The sequence below is a fragment of the Bufo gargarizans genome, chromosome 7 (genome assembly GCF_014858855.1).
Source record: "Bufo gargarizans isolate SCDJY-AF-19 chromosome 7, ASM1485885v1, whole genome shotgun sequence".
NCBI lineage: Eukaryota > Metazoa > Chordata > Amphibia > Anura > Bufonidae > Bufo > Bufo gargarizans.
This window is the reverse complement of record NC_058086.1, coordinates 145,299,455-145,321,172: the sequence shown is the minus strand read 5'-3', so window position 1 is coordinate 145,321,172 and position 21,718 is coordinate 145,299,455. Positions and strand designations below refer to the sequence as shown.

Genomic DNA, 21,718 nt, shown 5'->3' with positions numbered 1-21,718 from the left:
CAGAAAACCCACGTGAGTGGGCACGCAATTTTGCACGCACCTGATAAAAAACAAAATGTGGTACCCAGACCCAAACTTCTTCACTGAAGTTCGGGTTTGGGTTCGGTGTTGTGTAGATGTTATTTTCCCTTATAACATGGTTATAAGGGGAAATGCTTGAGGGAATAAAATAACTCTCCTCATCCACTTGATCTTCTTTGAGGACCTGCAAAAGGACCTTTGACGTAATCGCTTACCACGTGGTGAGCGCGGTGACGGCAGTGCAGTTCCTGCTGAATGAAGATAGAAGGATCTAAAACCGTCCCGGATACCTGGTGTACCTGTGTGCCAAATTTCATGATTGTAAATGCGACGCTCCGGAAATGCCGATCCCTTTGGGCATGTACCTATTCCTGTTTTGCCAGTGCTTCCATTAATAAATATATATATATATATATATATATATATATATATATATATATATATATATATATATATATATATATATATATATATATTTTGTAAGCATCCAAAGGGTGAGGTTATTGATGGTAAGTATGTGTCACTGAGGCTGCTGCTCTCAGTGATGTAAATCCCGGAGGTAAATGGCAACCAGTGATGTTAGATTGCTGAGTTTGTGGTAGCTGGAATTTGGTTCCGGGATTTAGGAGTGACTGAAGAGTTTGGGTGGGAAGGTCACTCCCATACTCCATCTCCTGTGTTACCACCTCACCCAGCTGAAAGCTAATTTAAAAGACTCACTGTCAGTGTGTGGTTGGTGTTGGTCTGCAGAGGACTTAGGAGCATTCATCTCCACAGTGTTCCTGAGAAGGGAAAAGACAAGATTCTGCAGAAAGGTGACTCCTGTATTTTTGCCTGTGTAAAAATTGAACTGTTATATGACACATGAGGGCTGAAGATAAGTGCTTTATGTGACTGAACTTTGATGGGCTGAAGCCAAGCCATCCTGTTGGAACAAATTTGAGTTGTGTTTTTTCCAATAAAACCCTTATGTTGCATCCAATCCTGCCGACTGCCTACCATTTGTACAGCTAACCTCCACAATATATATATATATATATATATATATATATATATATATACACACAGTACAGACCAAATGTTTGGACACACCTTCTCATTCAAAGAGTTTTCTTTATTTTCATGAGTATGGAAATTGTAGATTCACACTGAAGGCATCAAAACTATGAATTAACACATGTGGAATTATATACATAACCAAAAATTGTGAAACAACTGAAAATGTCATATTCTAGGTTCTTCAAAGTAGCCACCTTCTGCTTTGATTACTGCTTTGAACACTCTTGGCATTCTCTTTATTTCCACTGGTCTAATGTCCATTCCTTGTGTTCTTTAGCCCAAACAAGTCTCTTCTGCTTGTTGCCTGTCCTTAGCAGTGGTTTCCTAGCAGATATTCTACCATGAAGACCTGATTCACACAGTCTCCTCTTAACAGTTGTTCTAGAGATGTGTCTGCTGCTAGAACTCTGTGTGGCATTGACCTGGTCTCTAATCTGAGCTTCTGTTAACCTGCGATTTCTGAGGCTGGTGACTCGGATGAACTTATCCTCCGCAGCAAAGGTGACTCTTGGTCTTCCTTTCCTGGGGCGGTCCGCATGTGAGCCAGTTTCTTTGTAGCGCTTGATGGTTTTTGTGACTGCACATGGGGACACCTTCAAAGTTTTCCCAATTTTTCGGACTGACTGACCTTCATTTCTTAAAGTAAGGATGGCGACTCGTTTTTCTTTACTTAGCTGCTTTTTTCTTGCCATAATACAAATTCTAACAGTCTATTCAGTAGGACTATCAGCTGTGTGTCCACCTGACTTCTCCACAACGCAACTGATGGTCCCAACCCCATTTATAAGGCAAGAAATCCCACTTATTAAACCTGACAGGGCACACCTGTGAAGTGAAAACCATTTCAGGTGACTACCTCTTGAAGCTCATGAAGAGAATGCCAAGAGTGTGCAAAGCAGTAATCTAAGCAAATGGTGGCTACTTTGAAGAACCTAGAATATGACATATTTTCAGTTGTTTCACACTTTTTTGTTATGTATATAATTCCACATAGTCATGAAAATAAAGAAAACTCTTTGTGAGAAGGTGTGTCCAAACTTTTACCGTTCTTGTGATCTGTCAGAAAAATATAAAACAAAAAAAGAAACAGATCCTTTATTTTGATCATCCATTATGCTCATTTTGCATCCGTTTTAGCCATTTCTATCTGAGATATGTTATTTCTGACAGAATTACTTTTTTCCGTCTAAAATAATTGATCTCAGACGGAAATGGCTAAGGCCCTCTGCACACGAACGTGTGCTTCCCGGTGCCGTATTGCGGACAGATTCACTTGAATGGGTCCGCAAATCTGGAGATGCGGAATGGTACGGAACTGAACTCTACGGAAGCACTACGGAGTGCTTCCGTGGGGTTTCGTCCCGTACTTCCGTTCCGCAAAAAGATAGAACATGTTCTATCTTTTTGCGGACCGGCCGGATCGCAGACCCGTTCAAGTGAATGGGTCAGCGATCAGCTGTGGCTGTCCCACGACCAGGGGGCGCACACGTTCGTGTGCAGGGGGCCTAAAACGAATGCAATATTCTCATAACAGATGCTCAAAATAAAGGAAACTGATGTGAATGTACCCCAATGGGTCATTCTCTGATAATGCATTTCATTTAAATGATAAAATTATTTCTGCTGCCTCTAGGAGGCCATTTCTGCCATATTGTTGTTGTTTTTTTTTTTATGATGAATGAAAGCTTGTGTAAGTTCTTGCATAATTAGCGCCCACTAGTGGTGACTGTTCTAGACACCTTCACCATTCCAAACTACCAGGAATATAGGGGGAGATTTAACAAGACTGGCGTTCCCATACTCCCTGTGCTGGAGTACGATGCGCCTAATTTATTAAGAGGCACAAAAATGAAGTGCATTTCTGACCCTCCGTGCGCCATAAACTCAAATCTATGTCAGCTAGGAGACTTTTGTTATAACTTACGCCAGTTTCTAGCGTAAGCTATAGTAAATCCGATGGGCTGATGAAGCCCCGCCTCTCCTGCAAAGCCCCACCCCTCAGAATGCTCAAAAAGATGCAGATTATGTAACCAATATGCCGTAATATAACCATAATTTGGGACCTTTTTTTTTTGTTTTTTTTGTAGTAGTGGCGTAATAGCTTTGATATATGCTCCTTAGTCCTCATGTACACGACCGTGCTGTGTTTTGCATTCTGCAAAACCCGGATGCTGCCCATGTGCAAATAGCAGAACGGAACGGGCACCCATAATAGAAATGCCTATTCTTGTCCGCAAAACAGACAAGAATAGGACATGATCTATTTATTTTAATTTTATTTATTTTTTGCGGGGCCACGGAACAGAGCAACAGATGTGGACAGCACACGGAGTGCTGTCCACATCTTTTGTTGCCCCTGTAGCGTTATACTACCCTACCTCGTGAGATTTCCCTATCTCCTGACTTCCTGTCGCACGGCTAATGACGTGAGGAGGCGTTCCTTAGTTTTGACGATCTGCGCATGCGCAGACCGACAGTTTATGGAAAATCTCAACGGAGTTCAGCTTCACACCGGGACACTGTGCATGCGCCGGCCGGAGTTAGCCGCGCTTGCGCACTGGGCCGTAATATTTCCCTACTGAGGCTCTCCTGCGCATGCGCAGTGTCCCGGTGTAAAGCTGAACTCCGCTGATTTTCCATAAACTGTCGGTCTGCGCATGCGCAGATCGTCAAAACCAAGGAACGCCTCCTCACGTCATGAGCCATGCGACAGGAAGTCAGGAGGTAGGGAAATCTCACGAGGTAGGGTAGTAAAACGCTACACCCCCATCATCTGAGCTGCAAAAAATGCAGCTCTGATGCGGACCACAAGAACGTTCGTGTGCATGAGACCTTAATGTCTTTTTTGGCCTGGGCATCAGTGTGTTAGGTAACTTCCCTATAGAAATCCTGTTTGTCCATGATTTTATTTAGTTCCTCTCATCACCTATTAGCAGAAGTTATCCATTTAGTAATCTATACTCCAGATCTGATGCACAAGAGCATTTGTCCCCAGAAAATTCACAGATAAACCAGGCATAGCGACTTGTAGGACGAGCTCAGCTGAATGTAAAGATTCCTTTCATTTACTGATCCGTTGCTTTAATCTGGAGAAAAATCCCTTTTAATCCATATGCAAATGATCAGTAAAAGGCAATGAGGGCAGGCCCAATCTACTCTGTGCACCCTTGCACCTGCTTCCTCTGCCAGCCCTTTCCTCTCCTTCTTGATGGACAGGGCCGGACAAGATGACTGTGCCTGGTTTAACAGCGAATTTTTCCAGGTGTCAGACTTTAGGTAGACCGTCCTCAAGTGGTACCCAAAGCTTCTCTCATCCCTGCTCATAGATTTCCATAACTAGAAATCTGCCTGCATTCTCAACAAATGTCCACTTAAACCAGTGGCAGTGGTATGTTGTGTCATAGGGGGTGGAACCTAGTTGGGTGCTGTATATATGACATGCTTGTGTATGGTGTGTGTATATATCATTCCTGTATGTCTTAGTTTATTGCTTTGCCACTATACTTTATTGTGAACTTTCTCCATATCTCCCATGCAGTGGCCCTCAGACTCTCCCAGTGCCCCTTCAAAGGAAGTATCAGTCAGTTCCCGGTTTGTGGGTCTCATGGCTGTCCTCACTGCGTGTTTCTCCAGTGGCTTTGCTGGTGTCTACTTTGAAAAAATTCTTAAAGAAACCAAGCAGTCTGTGTGGATTAGAAATATACAGCTGGGTGAGTACACAGCAATATAAACATTACCTTCACAACCTTAACCTTTAGGCACACCATGATGTATTTCGTTGGTGCACATGGAATGTATAGAGCTGGCTTACAAGCTGAGCACATCCGGCTATCTCGGTCATTTAACCCTTCAGATGCAGCATCCATTATATGAAGCATTTGTGCGTGTAACTCTTAGTGACCACCAGTACGCCTTTTTATAGCACTCGCCAAGGGGCCTTCAACTGGGCCACTGCCTCCCATGTAACATATATTATCTGTTCTCCTGCTCTAACAGCCTGGACCGGCAGGAGCGCCGATCCAGGCTGTTTAACCCCCTTACATGCTGCGGGCAATAGCACAGGTGGCATGTAAGCAGTTACAGAGGGAGCAGACTCCCTCTGTCACCCATCAGCACCCCACAAATGAGATTGCGGGATACCAATGTCAGTGCAGACAGGACCTGCACTACACAATTATCATATATGAAAAATATAGTAAAGATGGCTCACTTGTTAAATGTTGGATGTTGTTCAATATATGAAATATAGTCCGAGAACTCGCTTAACTGATGGCAACAGAACAAAAGGAAAGACTGTAAATTATAAATAGTGAGTACATCCAGGAGTATATAAAATTAATGCTTGTCCAGATAGTTGGTAATAGTATAACAAATAGTCCAGAATGGTAAATGTTGCAGGCCCAGCAGCTATCTACACATAAAAAATATTAATGATCCATTATATGGCAGGAGCTGACATTTCTGTGATAGGCTTGACACAAGGTATTAGCTTGTATATAAACTTTTCAGAGCTGGCATCTCACCACTCTTTATTGCTGGTTTAAAGGGGTTGTCCAAGTTATGAAAAAAAATTATATAGCACTGAAAATCTAATATATAACTGAGCTAAGCAAGTTTTATGCAAAAAAAATATATGTTTCCTCATTTCCCTGGTTCTTTTCTGGCCCTTTTATTTACATGCAATAAAAACCATCTCTGCCCCTCCCCCTGCACTGCTAAGGGAGTGAATACAAGAGCTTCCCTGCGTGACATGTCTGCCTGCTGGGAGACTCTGCAGCATGTTGTATGTGTAGGACTACAAGTCCCAGCTGTATAATGACACTGCTAAGGGAGTGAATACAAGAGCTTCCCTGCGTGACATGTCTGCCTGCTGGGAGACTCTGCAGCATGTTGTATGTGTAGGACTACAAGTCCCAGCTGTATAATGACACTGCTAAGGGAGTGAATACAAGAGCTTCCCTGCGTGACATGTCTGCCTGCTGGGAGACTCTGCAGCATGTTGTATGTGTAGGACTACAAGTCCCAGCTGTATAATGACACTGCTAAGGGAGTGAATACAAGAGCTTCCCTGCGTGACATGTCTGCCTGCTGGGAGACTCTGCAGCATGTTGTATGTGTAGGACTACAAGTCCCAGCTGTATAATGACACTGCTAAGGGAGTGAATACAAGAGCTTCCCTGCGTGACATGTCTGCCTGCTGGGAGACTCTGCAGCATGTTGTATGTGTAGGACTACAAGTCCCAGCTGTATAATGACACTGCTAAGGGAGTGAATACAAGAGCTTCCCTGCGTGACATGTCTGCCTGCTGGGAGACTCTGCAGCATGTTGTATGTGTAGGACTACAAGTCCCAGCTGTATAATGACACTGCTAAGGGAGTGAATGAAAGAGCTGCCCTGAGTGACATGTCTGCCTGCTGGTAGAAAGAATGGAGGGCCACAGCAGCGTCTCGCCAGAAAACTTCTTTATTCAGGAACACTCCTCATAACATGGCATATAAAATAGTTTGCAGCAACGTTTCGGCTAGAAGTAGCCTTTGTCAAGCATGTTAACAAGTTAAAATCACAGCCTATAAATAGCACATGATAAGCCCACCCACACCGCTAAGCAGCCAATGAGATTAAGATTTACGTATAACACACCTGTGTGGAAAATCAATGGGGACCAACATGCTGAAACAAATTAGCCAGCTGTAACAAGACATACCTATGTGGGGCCATCATGTACAGAGCTCCTCCGTCCGTCCAGCGTCCCATAGTCGGCAATGCGCATGTCTGCATACGTCATCGCATGCGCCACCACACGGCGGCGTGCGTATGACGTGCCCAAGTGAATCCGGATGCATAGTCCACGCCGGACCACTTACGTCATCAGGCGGCGGCCGACTAACGTCACAAGGCCACTCCCACCTGGCGCTCCAGATTGGCATATGCATGAGGATGCAAATGGGGCTGTACATGGAGGGCGATCGCACCACTGTGACAAATGAACAGTGTGCAAAAACGCTCGCCAAAGATAACAACAATAAGGCATAAAGAAGCGCACTGCCCTTACTACTAGCGCAAGGAAAGAACAAGGAGATATGCAAAAACGTATAGGCATCACATAGGTACAGCAGGCATAATGAAAGAACAAGAATCACTAGATGTTAATAACAGATAGTGTTCTCACTAAGCACAAGTTCCCATTGATAAATGATATACCATATACAGGTGTGTGTGGAAAAAACCACAATAATCATCATGATGCTATGAAGCGGTGTGATTAGGGCACATAATTAAAAAAAACTAAGCAAAAAATACTGTAACAGAAGAGAAATATGAAATCAGCCATATAGAGAATATTTCTTGATTAAATCCAGAATTTAGCTGATACCAGCCACATTAAACTCTAGATTTAAACCGAATGGCTGTAAGGATTTCAGTGTGTAGATCCATTTGAGTTCCTTCTTCCTTAATATCGCATCCCTGTCACCCCCTCTCCGTAACGGGCCCACACTGTCAATGACTCTAAAACGAAGCTGGTTAACAGAATGCCCCGCCTCCACGAAATGTTTCGCAACGGGCTTATCCATGTTCATCTTGCGTATGGTACTCTTGTGTTTGTTAATACGTTCTCTAATCTCCATGGTGGTCTCTCCCACATAAATAAGGCTGCAGGGGCACTGGATGGCATAAATCACATCCCGTGACCTGCAGGTGTAATAGCCCTTGATTTTATATTTTTTCCCACTATAAGGGTGGGAGAAATATTCACCTTTTGAGAACGTTACCACAATTACAACAAGATAAACATGGATAAGTCCCGTTTTTGCGCGGTGCAAGAAGTTTTTGTGTCGGCTGGCTAATTTGTTTCAGCATGTTGGTCCCCATTGATTTTCCACACAGGTGTGTTATACGTAAATCTTAATCTCATTGGCTGCTTAGCGGTGTGGGTGGGCTTATCATGTGCTATTTATAGGCTGTGATTTTAACTTGTTAACATGCTTGACAAAGGCTACTTCTAGCCGAAACGTTGCTGCAAACTATTTTATATGCCATGTTATGAGGAGTGTTCCTGAATAAAGAAGTTTTCTGGCGAGACGCTGCTGTGGCCCTCCATTCTTTCTACATGCCATTGGACCGCTTTGGATCTGCGATCCCCTGCCCAGCTGCTGCGTATTCACCATTTTTTGCTCTCTACAAGCCGTTTGTGTTGCTGCTCATGAACAAACCTATCATGTCTGCCTGCTGGGAGACTCTGCAGCATGTTGTATGTGTAGGACTACAAGTCCCAGCTGTATAATGACACTGCTAAGGGAGTGGATACAAGAGCTGCCCTGAGTGCTGGGAGAATCAACAGCAACTTGTAAGTGTATAACTAAATGTCCCACCTGTATAATGACACTGCTAATACACACAGGATCTTCCCCCTACCTTCTTGTGCAATGTTCTCTCAAGTATGTCAGCTCCAGTGCCCAGCATTGTCTCCTCACTGCCTGCAGAGCTGTGCAGCTGAAGGGGTTAAGAATCCTAGCAGAGAGTAGACGGCAGTGAAGGGGGGCGTGGCCAGCACAGTGACGTCTCGTTTACAGGCTTGTAAATGACCTTTATCAGAGCAGGGAGAGAAGCTGACATCACAGGTCATGTGACCCTCAGTGAAATCGGAGAAACCAGCCACTGGAGATAAAGTGAGTGAATTGGAAAGATGTTACATTTGCCTAGTTAGGAACATAGAAAGAACAAAAAAAATAACTCGGATAACCCCTTTAAGGCTAATAGCAAGATGCTGTGGAAGCAGTTCCTAAAAATTAACGTCTTTGATACCTATAGATGTACATAGAGGTATACTTTACCACTGCTTGAGTTGTTCATATGCCTCTTAGGCCCCTTTCACACGAACGATACGGATTGTGTCAGGATGTTTTCAGTGAAACTTGCATCATTTTGCAAGCAAGTCATTTTTGTCTGCGATTGAGATAAATTTTTTCTACGCGGGTGCAATCCGTTTTAATGGGTTTTTCACGCTTTGGGTTTACAAACATCTAGCAACCATCTGTGAAAAACGCATTGCACCCGGACTTTATCTGTATTGCATCATAAAGGGAAAAAATTATAAAAATGGCTACAGTATTTTTTGCTCATACATAGGTATTGGAGGAGGAAAAACTAGAAAAAGAATTATAATTTTTTACATTAGACCTCATTTCACAGACCCCCAATATTAATCAGACCTCAGATCAGGCTCCCAATGCGAATTTGACTGCAGCCCAGACCCCCATTGTTAATCAAACCTCAGATGAGAAAATCCTCTTACCTCTCCTGTTTCGGCCGCCGCCTCTCCTGAGATCCAGTGTGCTGTGACCTGACGTTGCACAGCGTGAGGTCACATAATCCAAAAGCTCATTAGTATTCGCTCCATAAGACGTACTGCCTTATAGGGCAAAAAATAAAGCTATTTGTTTTTTGTGTCTCTCTTTTTTTTTTTTTTCTTCTGTAAACAGAAGATTTATACTTACCCACTCCCCGTCACTCAGGTCCTCTGCGATGCCTCTGTTGTGTCTATCTTCCAGTCCCCAGCTTGTTTTCTTCGGGCACTTAATGGGCATGGTCATATGCTCCACTGCTGCCAATGACTGCCTCCAGCAGTGACATACTGCTTCTGACCATGTCATCTCTGAAGCCTGTCTTTGGCTGCAGTGCAGCTTGTGACCATGTCCATGTAGCACCAGAAGAAAACAAGCTGGGGACTGGGACATGGACACAGCGGAGGCATTGCCGAGGACCAGAGTGGTATGGCGTAGTTAAGTATGAATCTTTTTTGGGAGACTTCTTCACCATCGTCGGCATAGCTCTGAAATGTATTACATGTACTGCTAATACATTTATAACCATGGCGATACATTAGGAGCTCTGAACTTATCATATGTAATAATCTGTAGTGGTGACTACTTGCTAATTGAGAACCAATGACAGTCTCTGTGTCTTCTTTGCAGGATTCTTCGGGGGTATATTTGGTTTGATGGGCGTTTTTATTTATGATGGAGATCAGGTCTCAAAAGAGGGATTCTTTCAAGGGTACAATAATCTGACCTGGACGGTTGTGGCTCTTCAGGTAATATGGAAGTTTCACATACTCCTGAATTGGTACTAGTTATCATTAACGGGGTTATCCAGGATTTTGATATTGATGACCTCTCCTCAGGATACGGCTGGGATCTGGTTCCTGGCATCCCCGCTCAGGTGAGTGCTGCGGCCTCCCCAAAGCTTACCAAGCATAGCACCATCCTATGGATAGCGGCCGTTCTCTGTATTGCAGCTCAGGCCTATTTACTTGAATGGGACTGAGCTGCACCTAGGCCATGAGATCGATACAAAAGTTTAAAACCTTCCGGTAACCTCATACCCCATATTAGGGTTACTAGATGACTTCAAACTTTTTTTTATGTGTCCCAAATCTTAATAAAGGAGAGAGATTTTAGCAAGTGCCGAATCTTCTGTTTGGGTGAACTGAATCCATACATATCTTGACCTGTGGTACAGATTTTTAAATCCTCAGCATGTCAATTTATGCCAGCTTTGGCCTGACAGTATTTTTGAATGGCTATAGTGCTACAAGACCGCACATAACTACTACAGCCTTTATCGGTGGTTGTGTTTGGGAAATGGCAGCAGACCACAGGAGTGTTTTTGAGGCACATTCATACTGTTTACCAAAAGGTTTTTGCTGATTCTAGTTTATTGGTGGGGGTCAGCATGGAGGTGAGAAAATATTTCAATACATTAATATTTTTGAACTAGTAGATGTGATTGTTGCATGTACAGTGCCTTGAAAAAGTATTCATACCCCTTGAACTTTTCCATGTTTTTTTTTTTCACATTACACCCACAAACCTAAATGTATTTTACTGGGATTTTATGTGATAGACCAACTCAAGGTAGCAAGTATGTGTGAAGTGAAGAGAAAATGATACATGGTTTTCCAAATTTTTAATAAATAAAGCTACTTTCACACCTGCGCTTGATGCGGATCCGTCTGGTATTTGCAAAGGCAAAACGGATCCGTCCTGACTTACATTGAAAGTCAATAGGGGACGGATCCGTTATCAAATGCACCATATTTTGTCAGTATAAACCATTCCATTGTAGCTCTGGCTGTATGTTTAGAGTTGTCCTGCTGGAAGGTGAACCTCCGCCCCAGTCTCAAGTCTTTTACAGTCTCTACCAGGTTTTTCTTCTCGGACTGCCCTGTATTTAGCTCCATCCATCTTCCCATCAACTCTGAACAGCTTCACTGTCCCTGCTGAAGAAAAGCACCCCTACAGCATCATGCTACCACCACCATGTTTTACGTTGGGGGTGGTGTGTTCAGGGTGATGTGCCACACATGGCATTTTGCATTTAGGCCAAACATTTTAACTTTTATCTGACCAGAACACCTTCCACGTTTGCTGTGCCCCCTACATGGCTTGTGGCAAACTGAAAACAGGACTTCTTATGGCTTGCTTTCAAAAATGACTTTCTTCTTGCCACTCTTCCATCAAGGACAGATATGTGGAATACATGACTAATAGTTGTCCTGTGGACAGATTCTCCCACCTGAGCTGTGGATTTCTGCAGCTCCTCCAGAGTGACCATGGGCTTTTGGCTGCTTCTCTAATTAGTGCTCTCCTTCCCTGGGCTGTCAGTTAAGGTGGACGGCCATGTCTTGGTAGGTTTGCAGTTGTGCCATACTCCTTCCATTTTCAGATGATGCATTGAACAGTGCTCTGTGAGATGTTCAGATATTATTTTTTTTTTAAACTTAGCCCTGCTTTACACAACTTTATCCCTGACCTGCCTGGTGTGTTCCTTGGTTTTCATGATGCTGTTTGATCACTAATGTTCTCTGACAAACCTGTGAGGCAGAACTGCTGTAATTATGCTGAGAATAAATTATACACATTTACTAATTGGGTAACTTCTGAAGGCAGTTAATTACACTGTATTTTAATTAAGGATATCAGAGTACAGGGGGCTGCCTACAAATGCATGCCACACTTTCCAAACTTTTATTTATTAAATATTTTAAAAACCATGTATGACCGTTTCCTTCCCGACAATCAGCTGCTCCCCGCAGCTTCTACGTGTACTCTTACTGCCCCTTTTTAACATTTGAACTTCACCCTGGTTATTTTTATTTTTTTATTTTTTTTTAGGCTCTAGGTGGATTGGTGATTGCTGCTGTGATCAAATATGCTGATAATATCTTGAAAGGATTTGCAACTTCTCTTTCAATCATTCTGTCAACATTTATCTCCTACTTTTGGCTGCAAGACTTTGTTCCTACAAGGTATAGTGACATTTCTTGTATATTCACATTAAAAAAATTATCTTATTTAAAGTGGTTGGCCAGGATTTTTATATTGATGGCCTATCCTCAGAATAGAATGTGTAGTTCTGGCACCCAGGCTATTTTGGGAACAGCTGATCTGTGAGGTTGAAAGATGTAGGATCCCCACCGATCAGATATGTATAGCTTGTCCTGAGGATAGGCCACCATTATAAAATTCCTGGCCATCCCTTTTAAAGAGACCCTATCACCAAGAAATATGGTGCAAACTGCAGGCAGCATGTTATAGAGCAGGAGGAGCTGAGCAGATTAATATCTAATATTGTGGGGGGGGGAAATTTAGCCAAAATTGTATTTTACACCTTTAAATCTTTTTGTGAGCTCAGTTGTAGAGATGAGCATTTGTACGAATTGATTTATCTCACGTCTGCAAGAGTTCTTCAGCTGTGACAGGTTAGCGGCGCGTGCACATTCTCGGCTCTAGAACAGGAACAGAGCCTTTGCACTTGCACTGCTATTCGAGATTGTCAGTGCTGGATGAGATGTCCAGCCTCGTCAGTCAAGCGATTTGAGGGCATTTCTTCAGCAGCAGGAATAGCCACTCACAGCTGAAGAACTCTTGATGAGATGATTCAATTCCTACAAACCGGTTTGCTCATCTCTACGACTGAGCTCACAAAGAACTCTTGCTGGTGCGACAAATAGATTCGCTCATTTCTGTTGAGTTGATGAAGTGGTTGGTCATATCAGTGATTGACAGTTACATTTACCTATGTATACATACTTATCCAAGGAAGGCTGACAATCACTGATAAAATGGCCAACTTGGGCAAGTAAGCTCGGGAAGAGCAGAGATTTAAATGTATAAATTACTTAAAGGGGTTTTCCCAGACTTTTTATACTGATGTCCTGTCCTCAAGTAACATCATCAGTATCTGATCGGTGGGGGTCTGACACCAGAGAGAAGGGATATGATGTAAAAAGGACCAGAGAGCACCAAGATGGCTGCCATGTCACTACAGTGGGGAAACTGCTGTTGAATGTAGATTTTCAGTCTGTTTTATTACAAGATAACTTAAAAAAAAAAAAAACTTTCTTCTCTTATCAGTGTGTTCTTCATGGGAGCAGTATTTGTTATTTCTGCCACCTTCCTCTACGGCTATGACCCCAAACCATCTGTAAACCCGATTAAAGCATGAAGTCTGCAATGGATGCAGTGATTTATTGTGCGGAGCGCCCCCTTGCGGCTTCCGCAACGAGCAGGGCTGTGCAAAGACATCTAGCCACATATGCTGCTGAAAGCAAAGAGACGGCAGGTCACAGCACTGCTGCTCTTTCTAGTGATGGACTCTTATTTTATTTTAACAGAAAAGTGCTATATATTTTTTTTGCTAATACTTGAACTTGGAGGCATTGGGTTTTGTTTTCAGGATGCTGCACAGAACTCACCTCATCAGGTATATAATATTGTGTATCTTCTATTGGAGATACGTAATATGGTGGTTTCTGGGCTGGTCTACCCACCTGCGTCTGACCTCAGATTAGTACATTGGTGCAGCTCCATGACCATTTTATACTGAAGAGACCGAAGAATACCATTGGATGCGTTTTGTATATATTTGAAGGACTCGCTGTCTTTGCGAGAGGGAACATCTTATATTGTATAGACTAAAACGAGGGAAATTACGGTAAATAAATTTTTTATCTAATCTTGTGTTTGAGTTCTTTATTTGGTTATCGGTTTCTGTATCTTCAAGTGACAGTGTGGGTGTGTTCACGTGTGGAAATACCTCATTGGTTTACTAGTACCGGGCTAAGTTATGCTGTAAGGAGCTATTACATTTCTCTGCCATATTGTGTCAGTGAAAACGGATCCGTCCCCGTTTGGCTCAGTTTCGTCAGATGGACACCAAAACTCTGCAAGCAGAGTTTTGGTGTCTGCCTGCAAAGCTGAATTGAGACTGATCGGAGGCAAACTGATGCATTCTGCGCGGATCCTTATCCATTCAGAATGCATTAACCCCTTCCCGACACATGGCATACTATTACGTCATGGAAGCCACTGCGTTCCCGCAATTTGACGTAATAGTACGTCATGGTGATCGGGCAGGCATCGGAGCGGTGCACGCCCGATCACTGCAGGGGCCCAGCAGTCCCTAGTAGCCAGGCCCCTGCTGTATCCGCCGGCATAGCTGTAAAAGGCAATGCTGGCGGATTAACCCCTTCTATGCCGTGGTCCGTGCTGACCGCAACATAGAAGGGGTTTGTGTCGAGTGAGGGAGCGCATCAAGTCCCCGCGCTGCTGTGGCGGGGACTCTGTGTCAGAAAGCAGCCCGATGCCTTGTAAGGCATCGGGACCTGCCTTCTACGGGTGCCTAGGAGATTTGGCCTCAGGCTGGGTCTCCTAGGCAACCTGTTAGTGTACTACTCACTGTAGTACACGAACAGATAAAGTGTAAAAAAAAAAGCAATTTTTGTCACCTTACATAAAAAAATTGCAACTGCAAGCAATCAAAAAGGCCTTTGCCCCCCAAAATAGTACCAATCAAATTGTTACCACATCCCGTAAAAAATTATACCCTACCTAAGACAATCGGTCAAAAAAATTAAAAAGCTATCACTCTTAGACAATGGAGACAATAAAATATGATTTTTTTTTTTTTTTTTTTGCTTCAAAACTGCTATTGTGTTAAAGTGAAATAATAAATAAAAAAATTGACATTAGCTATCGCCGTGTCCGTAACAACCTGCTCTATAAAAATATCACATGACCTAACCTATCATGTGAACACCGTAAAAAAAAAACTTTGTAAAAAAAGAAATAACATTTTTGTCACCTTACATCACAAAAAAGGCAACATCAAGTGATCAAAAAGGCATATACCCCCAAAATAGTACCAATCAAACCGTCACCTCATCCGGTCAAAAAATAAAGAAAAATACACTAAAACATCATTATTTTGGTTTCAAAAATTCTATTATTGTGTAAAACTTAAATAAATAAGAAAAAGTTGACATATTAGGTATCGCCACATCCGCAACAATTTTCTCTATAAAAGTCACATGACCTAATCCTTTAGGTAAACGCTGTAAAAATAAATAAATAAAAACTGCGCCAAAACAACCAATTTTGGGTTCACCTTGCCCCATAAAGTGTAATTATGAATGATAAAAAAAAAATCATATGTGCCCAAAAATGCAAAAAACGTTAACTCTTCCTGCAAAAAACAAGTCCCTGCACAAGATGATTGGCAGAAAAACAAAAAATCTTTATTATGTAAATCTGAAACAAACATAGAAAGTAGGCATATTTAATATCCTTGCATCCATAACAACCTGCTCTATAAAAATACCGCATAATGTAACTTAAATAAAAACCTGTGCCAAAACATCCATTTTTTTTGTTACACTGCCTCAAAAAAATGTAATATAGAGCAATTAAAAATCATATGTACCTCAAAATAGTACCAATAAAACTGGCTCCATAGCCTGTAGTTTCCAAAATGTGGTCACTTTTTTGAGTTTCTACTGTAGGGGTGCATCACGGGGGCTTCAAATGGGACATGGCATCTAAAAAACAGTTCAGGTAAATCTGCCTTCCAAAAACCATATGGCGTTACTTTCATTCTGTACCCTGCCGTGTGGCCATACAGCAGTTTACGACCACATGTGGGGAGTTTCTATAAACCGCAGAATCAGGGTAATAAATATTGAGTTTTCTTTGGCTGTTAACCCCTGCTTTGCTACTGGAAAAACGGGTTTAAAATATAAAATCTGCCAAAAAAGTGAAATTCTGAAATTTCATCTCCATTTTCCATTAATTCTTATGGAATACCTAAAGGGTTAACAACGTTTGTAAAAATCAGTTTTCAATACCGTGAGAGGTGTAGTTTCTAAAATGGGGTCATTTTTGGGTGGTTTCTATTATGTAAGCCCTACAAAGTGACTTCAGACCTGAACTGCTCCTTTTAAAAAGTGGCTTTTTGAAATTTTCTGAAAAATTCTAAGCCTTCTAACGTCCCCGAAAAATAAAATGTAATTTTCAAAATGGACCTGACATGAAGTAGACATATGGGAAATGCAAAGTACCGGTAATAACTATATGAGGTATCACTATCTATTATAAAAGTAGAGAAATTTACATTTTAAAATTTGGGATTTTTTTCACAAATAAAGGTGAAATGTATTGACTCAAATGTATGACTATCATGAAGTACAATGTGTCACGAGAAAACCATCTCAGAATGGCTTGGATAAGTACAGTTGCAATAAAAAGTATGTGAATCCTTTGGAATGATATGGATTTCTGCAGAAATTGGTCATAAAACGTGATCTGATCTTCATCTAAGTGACAACAATCACAGTCTGCTGCTTAAACTAATAACACACAAAGAATTTAATATTACCATGTTTTTATTGAACACACCATGTAAACATTCACAGTGCAGGTGGAAAAAGTATGCGAACCCTTGGATTTAATAACTGGTTGAACCTCCTTTGGCAGCAATAACTTCAACCAAACGTTTCCTGTAGTTGCAGATCAGACGTGCACAACGGTCAGGAGTAATTCTTGACCATTCCTCTTTACAGAACTGTTTCAGTTCAGCAATATTCTTGGGATGTCTGGTGTGAATCACTTTCTTGAGGTCAATTGGGTTGAGGTCAGGACTCCCACTGGGCCACTCCAGAAGGCGTATTTTCTTCTGTTTAAGCCATTCTGTTGTTGATTTGCTTCTATGCTTTGGGTCGTTGTCTTGTTGCAACACCCATCTTCTGTTGAGCTTCAGCTTGTGGACAGATGGCCTTAAGTTCTCATGCAAAATGTCTTGATAAACTTGGGAATGTATATTTCCTTTGATAGCAATCCGTCCAGGCCCTGACGCAGCAAAGCAGCCCCAAACCATGATGCCCCCACCACCATACTTCACAGTTGGGATGAGGTTTTGATGTTGGTGTGCTGTGCCTCTTTTTCTCCACACATAGTGGTGTGTGTTTCTTCCAAAAAACTCAACTTTGGTTTCATCTGTCCACAGAATATTTTGCCAGTACTGCTGTGGAACATCCAGGTGATCTTGTGCAAACTGTAAACATGCAGCAATGTTTTTTTTTGGACAGCAGTGGCTTCCTCTGTGGTATCCTCCCATGAAGCCCATTCTTGTTTAGTGTTTTTTACGTATCGTAGATTCACTAACAGAGATGTTAGCATATGCCAGAGACTTTTGTAAGTCTTTGGCTGACACTCTAGCATTCTTCTTCACCTCATTGAGAATTCTGCGCTGTCCTCTTGCAGTCATCTTTACAGGACAACCACTCCAAGTAAGAGTAGCAGCAGTGCTGAACTCTCTCCATTTATAGACCATTTGTCTTACCGTGGACTGAACAGCAAGGCTTTTGGAGATGCTTTTATAACCCTTTCCAGCTTTATGCAAGTCAACAATTCTTAATTGTACAGTCGTGGCCAAAAGTTTTGAGAATTACAAAAATACTGGAAATTGGAAAAGTTGCTGCTTAAGTTTTTATAATAGCAATTTGCATATACTCCAGAATGTTATGAAGAGTGATCAGATGAATTGCATAGTCCTTCTTTGCCATGAAAATTAACTTAATCCCAAAACCCTTTCCACTGCATTTCATTGCTGTCATTAAAGGACCTGCTGAGATCATTTCAGTAACCGTCTTGTTAACTCAGGTGAGAATGTTGACGAGCACAAGGCTGGAGATCATTATGTCAGGCTGATTGGGTTAAAATGGCAGACTTGACCTGTTAAAAGGAGGGTGATGCTTGAAATCATTGTTCTTCCATTGTTAATCATGGTGACCTGCAAAGAAAAATACGTGCAGCCATCATTGCGTTGCATAAAAATGGCTTCACAGGCAAGGATATTGTGGCTACTAAGATTGCACCTCAATCAACAATTTATAGGATCATCAAGAACTTCAAGGAAAGGGGTTCAATTCTTGTTAAGAAGGCTTCAGGGCGTCCAAGAAAGTCCAGCAAGCTCCAGGATCGTATCCTAAAGAGGATTCAGCTGCGCGATCGGAGTGCCACCAGTGCAGAGCTTGCTCGGGAATGGCAGCAGGCAGGTGTGAGCGCATCTGCACGCACAGTGAGGCAAAGACTTTTGGAAGATGGCCTGGTGTCAAGAAGGGTAGCAAAGAAGCCACTTCTCTCCAAAAAAAACATCAAGGACAGATTGATCTTCTGCAGAAAATATGGTGAATGGACTGCTGAGGACTGGGGCAAAGTCATATTCTCAAATGAAGCCTCTTTCCGATTTTTTGGGGCATCAGGAAAAAGGCTTGTCCGGAGAAGAAAAGGTGAATGCTACCATCAGTCCTGTGTTATGCCAACAGTAAAGCATCCTGAGACCATTCATGTGTGGGGTTGCTTCTCATCCAAGAGAGTGGGCTCATCCAACAGTTTGGTGAAGAACAATGCATTTTCCAGCACTATGGAGCAGCGTGCCATAAGGCAAAAGTGATAACTAAGTGGTTCGGGGACCAAAACGTTGACCTTTTGGGTCCATGGCCTGGAAACTCCCCAGATCTTAATCCCATTGAGAACTTGTGGTCAATCCTCAAGAGGCGGGTGGACAAACAAAAACCCACTAATTCTGACAAACTCCAAGAAGTGATTATGAAAGAATGGGTTGCTATCAGTCAGGAATTGGCCCAGAAGTTGATTGAGAGCATGCCCAGTCGAATTGCAGAGGTTCTGAAAAAGAAGGGCCAGCACTGCAAATACTGACTCTTTGCATAAATGTCATGTAATTGCCTTTGAAACGTATGAAGTGCGTGTAATTATATTTCACTACATCACTGAAACAAAGATCTAAAAGCAGTTTAGCAGCAAACTTTGTGAAAACTAATATTTGTGTCATTCTCAAAACTTTTGGCCATGACTGTATATGTCTGATTTTTTTTTTTTTTTTTTTTACATTAATCATGGGATAACCCCTTTTAATGCAGCAGCCAGAGTCTAACCCCTACTCCAATGCCTTCACCCTGTGCCAGTCATTGCACTTGTAGCCCATACAGTATAGAATCCAATTCAAACGCTCCACCACAACCATGCACCCAAAAGCACTACAAGTATCGGCTGGTGTCTGGCTCATACAGCTTTATATTGACTTCCCCATTTTCCCAAGATGGCCGGACCATTGTACAAAACGAGCTCTTTTACCTTTTTGTGCCACCCCTATCTCCCCAGATTGTAAGCTCTTGCGAGCAGGGCCCTCATTCCTCTTGTTATAATTATTGACTTGTCTATTGCTATGTCATTTATGAGACTGTTTGTACATGAACCCCTGGTTTGTAAAGCGCTGCGGAATATGTTGGCGCTATATAAAGAAAGATTGTTATTATAATAAAATGTTTAATTACACTCAGTTACAAAAGTAACAAAATGTAGCATATTTTTCCTACCGCCGCATGACTATATATATTGAAAGTACGGAGTTTAAAGATGGTGTCCACACCAGAGCGGATCCGGTGCCATCACTGCTGGTTGCCTGCTGTTTCACACAGCAGGCACCTAGGGATAATGTCTGCAATCGGCCAACAACGCCGATCAGACTTTTAACCCTTTAGTGCTGTGTTCAAACGTGACCACGGCGTCTGAGAGGTGAAAAACCAGGAGCGCTCGCTCCCAGGGTTAGTTGGCTCCTCCATGCAGAGATGGGGGGAGCTGTTGGTTGAAATTGAAAGCCCTGGTCAGCTGAAGAAACCAGGGCTTTCAGAACTGTAGTTCCTATGGAGCCCTGCAGGTGGCAGGGCTCCATAAGAACATAGCAATAGACTCAGGCATGCTCAACCTGTGGCCCTCCAGCTGTTGCAAATCTTCAACTCCCAGCATGCCTGGACAGACTACAGCAGGGCATTGTGGGAGTTGTAGTTTTACGACAGCTGGAGGGCCACAGGTTGAGCATTGAATTGCTTTACCAATTGAATGCAATCTATTGCAGAAGAAGTGTAATGATTATTTGTTATAGTCACCTAGGATGACAGGGAATGATGTAACAGAAAAAAAACCTGTTAATTTAAAAAATTTTCAGCGCTTTACCTCCCCCAATAGTTGAACTGAATAAAAAGGAATCCAAAAAGTCATACAAAACTGAGCCTTCTCACAGCTCCGTAGACACAACTATAAACTTATTAGGGGTCCGAATATGATGATAAAAAGAGAACAATTCTTTTTTCCAAAGTGTTTTTTTTTTTTTTTTCAGTATTAACCGCCTCGGACCGCCTAACGCAGGATCGCAGTCCGGAGGTGGCAGTCTCAGGCAGAGTCACGCAGGGATGCTCATCTCGCGAGACGCGAAAAGACGCTCACAGCCGGCCTGCGCAAAAGTTCGAGGGGGGTTGCATCATCAGCCTGCCAGCCAATGATCATCGCTGGCAGGCTGATGATTTAAAAAAAACTAATCACAGGCCATTTAACACCTTATATTTATAAATTTAAGGTGTTAAATGGCTGCTGTGCTCCTCTGCTGATTCTTTTCGTCGGTTGGTCTCAGCAGAGGAGCACAGTACACAGTGAGTACACCAAACACTTCACTTAGCCCCCAGATCACCCCCATCACCCCAATTAACTCCTTGATCGCCCCTGTCAATCACTTAGTGAAAGGGAAAAAAGTGATCAGTGTAAACTGTCACTTTTTATTTTCACTGGTATTGACTGTTAGGTTTTAGGATAGTTTAGGCCCCTTGGTTAGGTAGTTAGCAATCGGTTAGCGCCCAGCCCACCGCACCGCAGTCACTGATTCGCTGATTAGCGTATCGCTAATCAGCATTTGCACTTTTATAGTATCTGTAAGTGATCAAAACTGATCACAGTCAGATCTATAATGGTATTAGTGTCACCTTAGCTCGCCCTCCACCCAAAACGCAGTGTTTGCCCTATCAGGCCTGATCGGTCGCCCACACGTGCGTTCACCCACGCCCGCCCCGCCGCAGTGATAAAAAAATAAATATTTTTTTATCACTTCACATTCACTTTACACGCACTGCGGCGATAAAAAAAAATCCGTTTTGATTTTTTTTATCAATCTCAGCGGCCTCCGGTACTTCGCTAGCCTCCCATTTGCAAGACAGGCTTGCTTTTTTTCTTGGGTAGTCTCAGGGAATACCCCTAAATTTAGTTGCCCAAATGTCAAACAGGGGGTATTCTTCTGAAGAGGCCTACAGGCTTCTGACCCAGTCGGATGAGGAATGGGAACCCTCATCTGACGAATCTAGCGGGTCAGAATATGAACCTGTAGAAAGCAGTGGCTCTCTGACCCAAAGTTCGGACGAGGAGGCTGAGGTCCCTGATAGCACCAGGCGTACCC

The 21,718-nt window shown here is 42.6% G+C and overlaps 1 protein-coding gene across 3 annotated transcripts in view; it reads left to right on the top strand.

The window, feature by feature from the left end:
* SLC35A3 (solute carrier family 35 member A3) overlaps positions 1 to 14,098 on the top strand; it is an 86,354-nt gene extending 72,256 nt beyond the window's left edge. For all 3 annotated transcript variants that reach the window (XM_044301811.1, XM_044301810.1, XM_044301809.1), the window contains exons 5-8: positions 4,619 to 4,790; positions 10,054 to 10,172; positions 12,256 to 12,389; positions 13,498 to 14,098. In XM_044301811.1, coding sequence (XP_044157746.1) covers positions 4,619 to 4,790; positions 10,054 to 10,172; positions 12,256 to 12,389; positions 13,498 to 13,588 — 516 coding nt within the window. In that variant the 3' untranslated portion in view covers positions 13,589 to 14,098. The remainder of the gene's footprint in view (positions 1 to 4,618; positions 4,791 to 10,053; positions 10,173 to 12,255; positions 12,390 to 13,497) is intronic.
* The last annotated feature ends 7,620 nt before the right edge of the window (positions 14,099 to 21,718 follow it).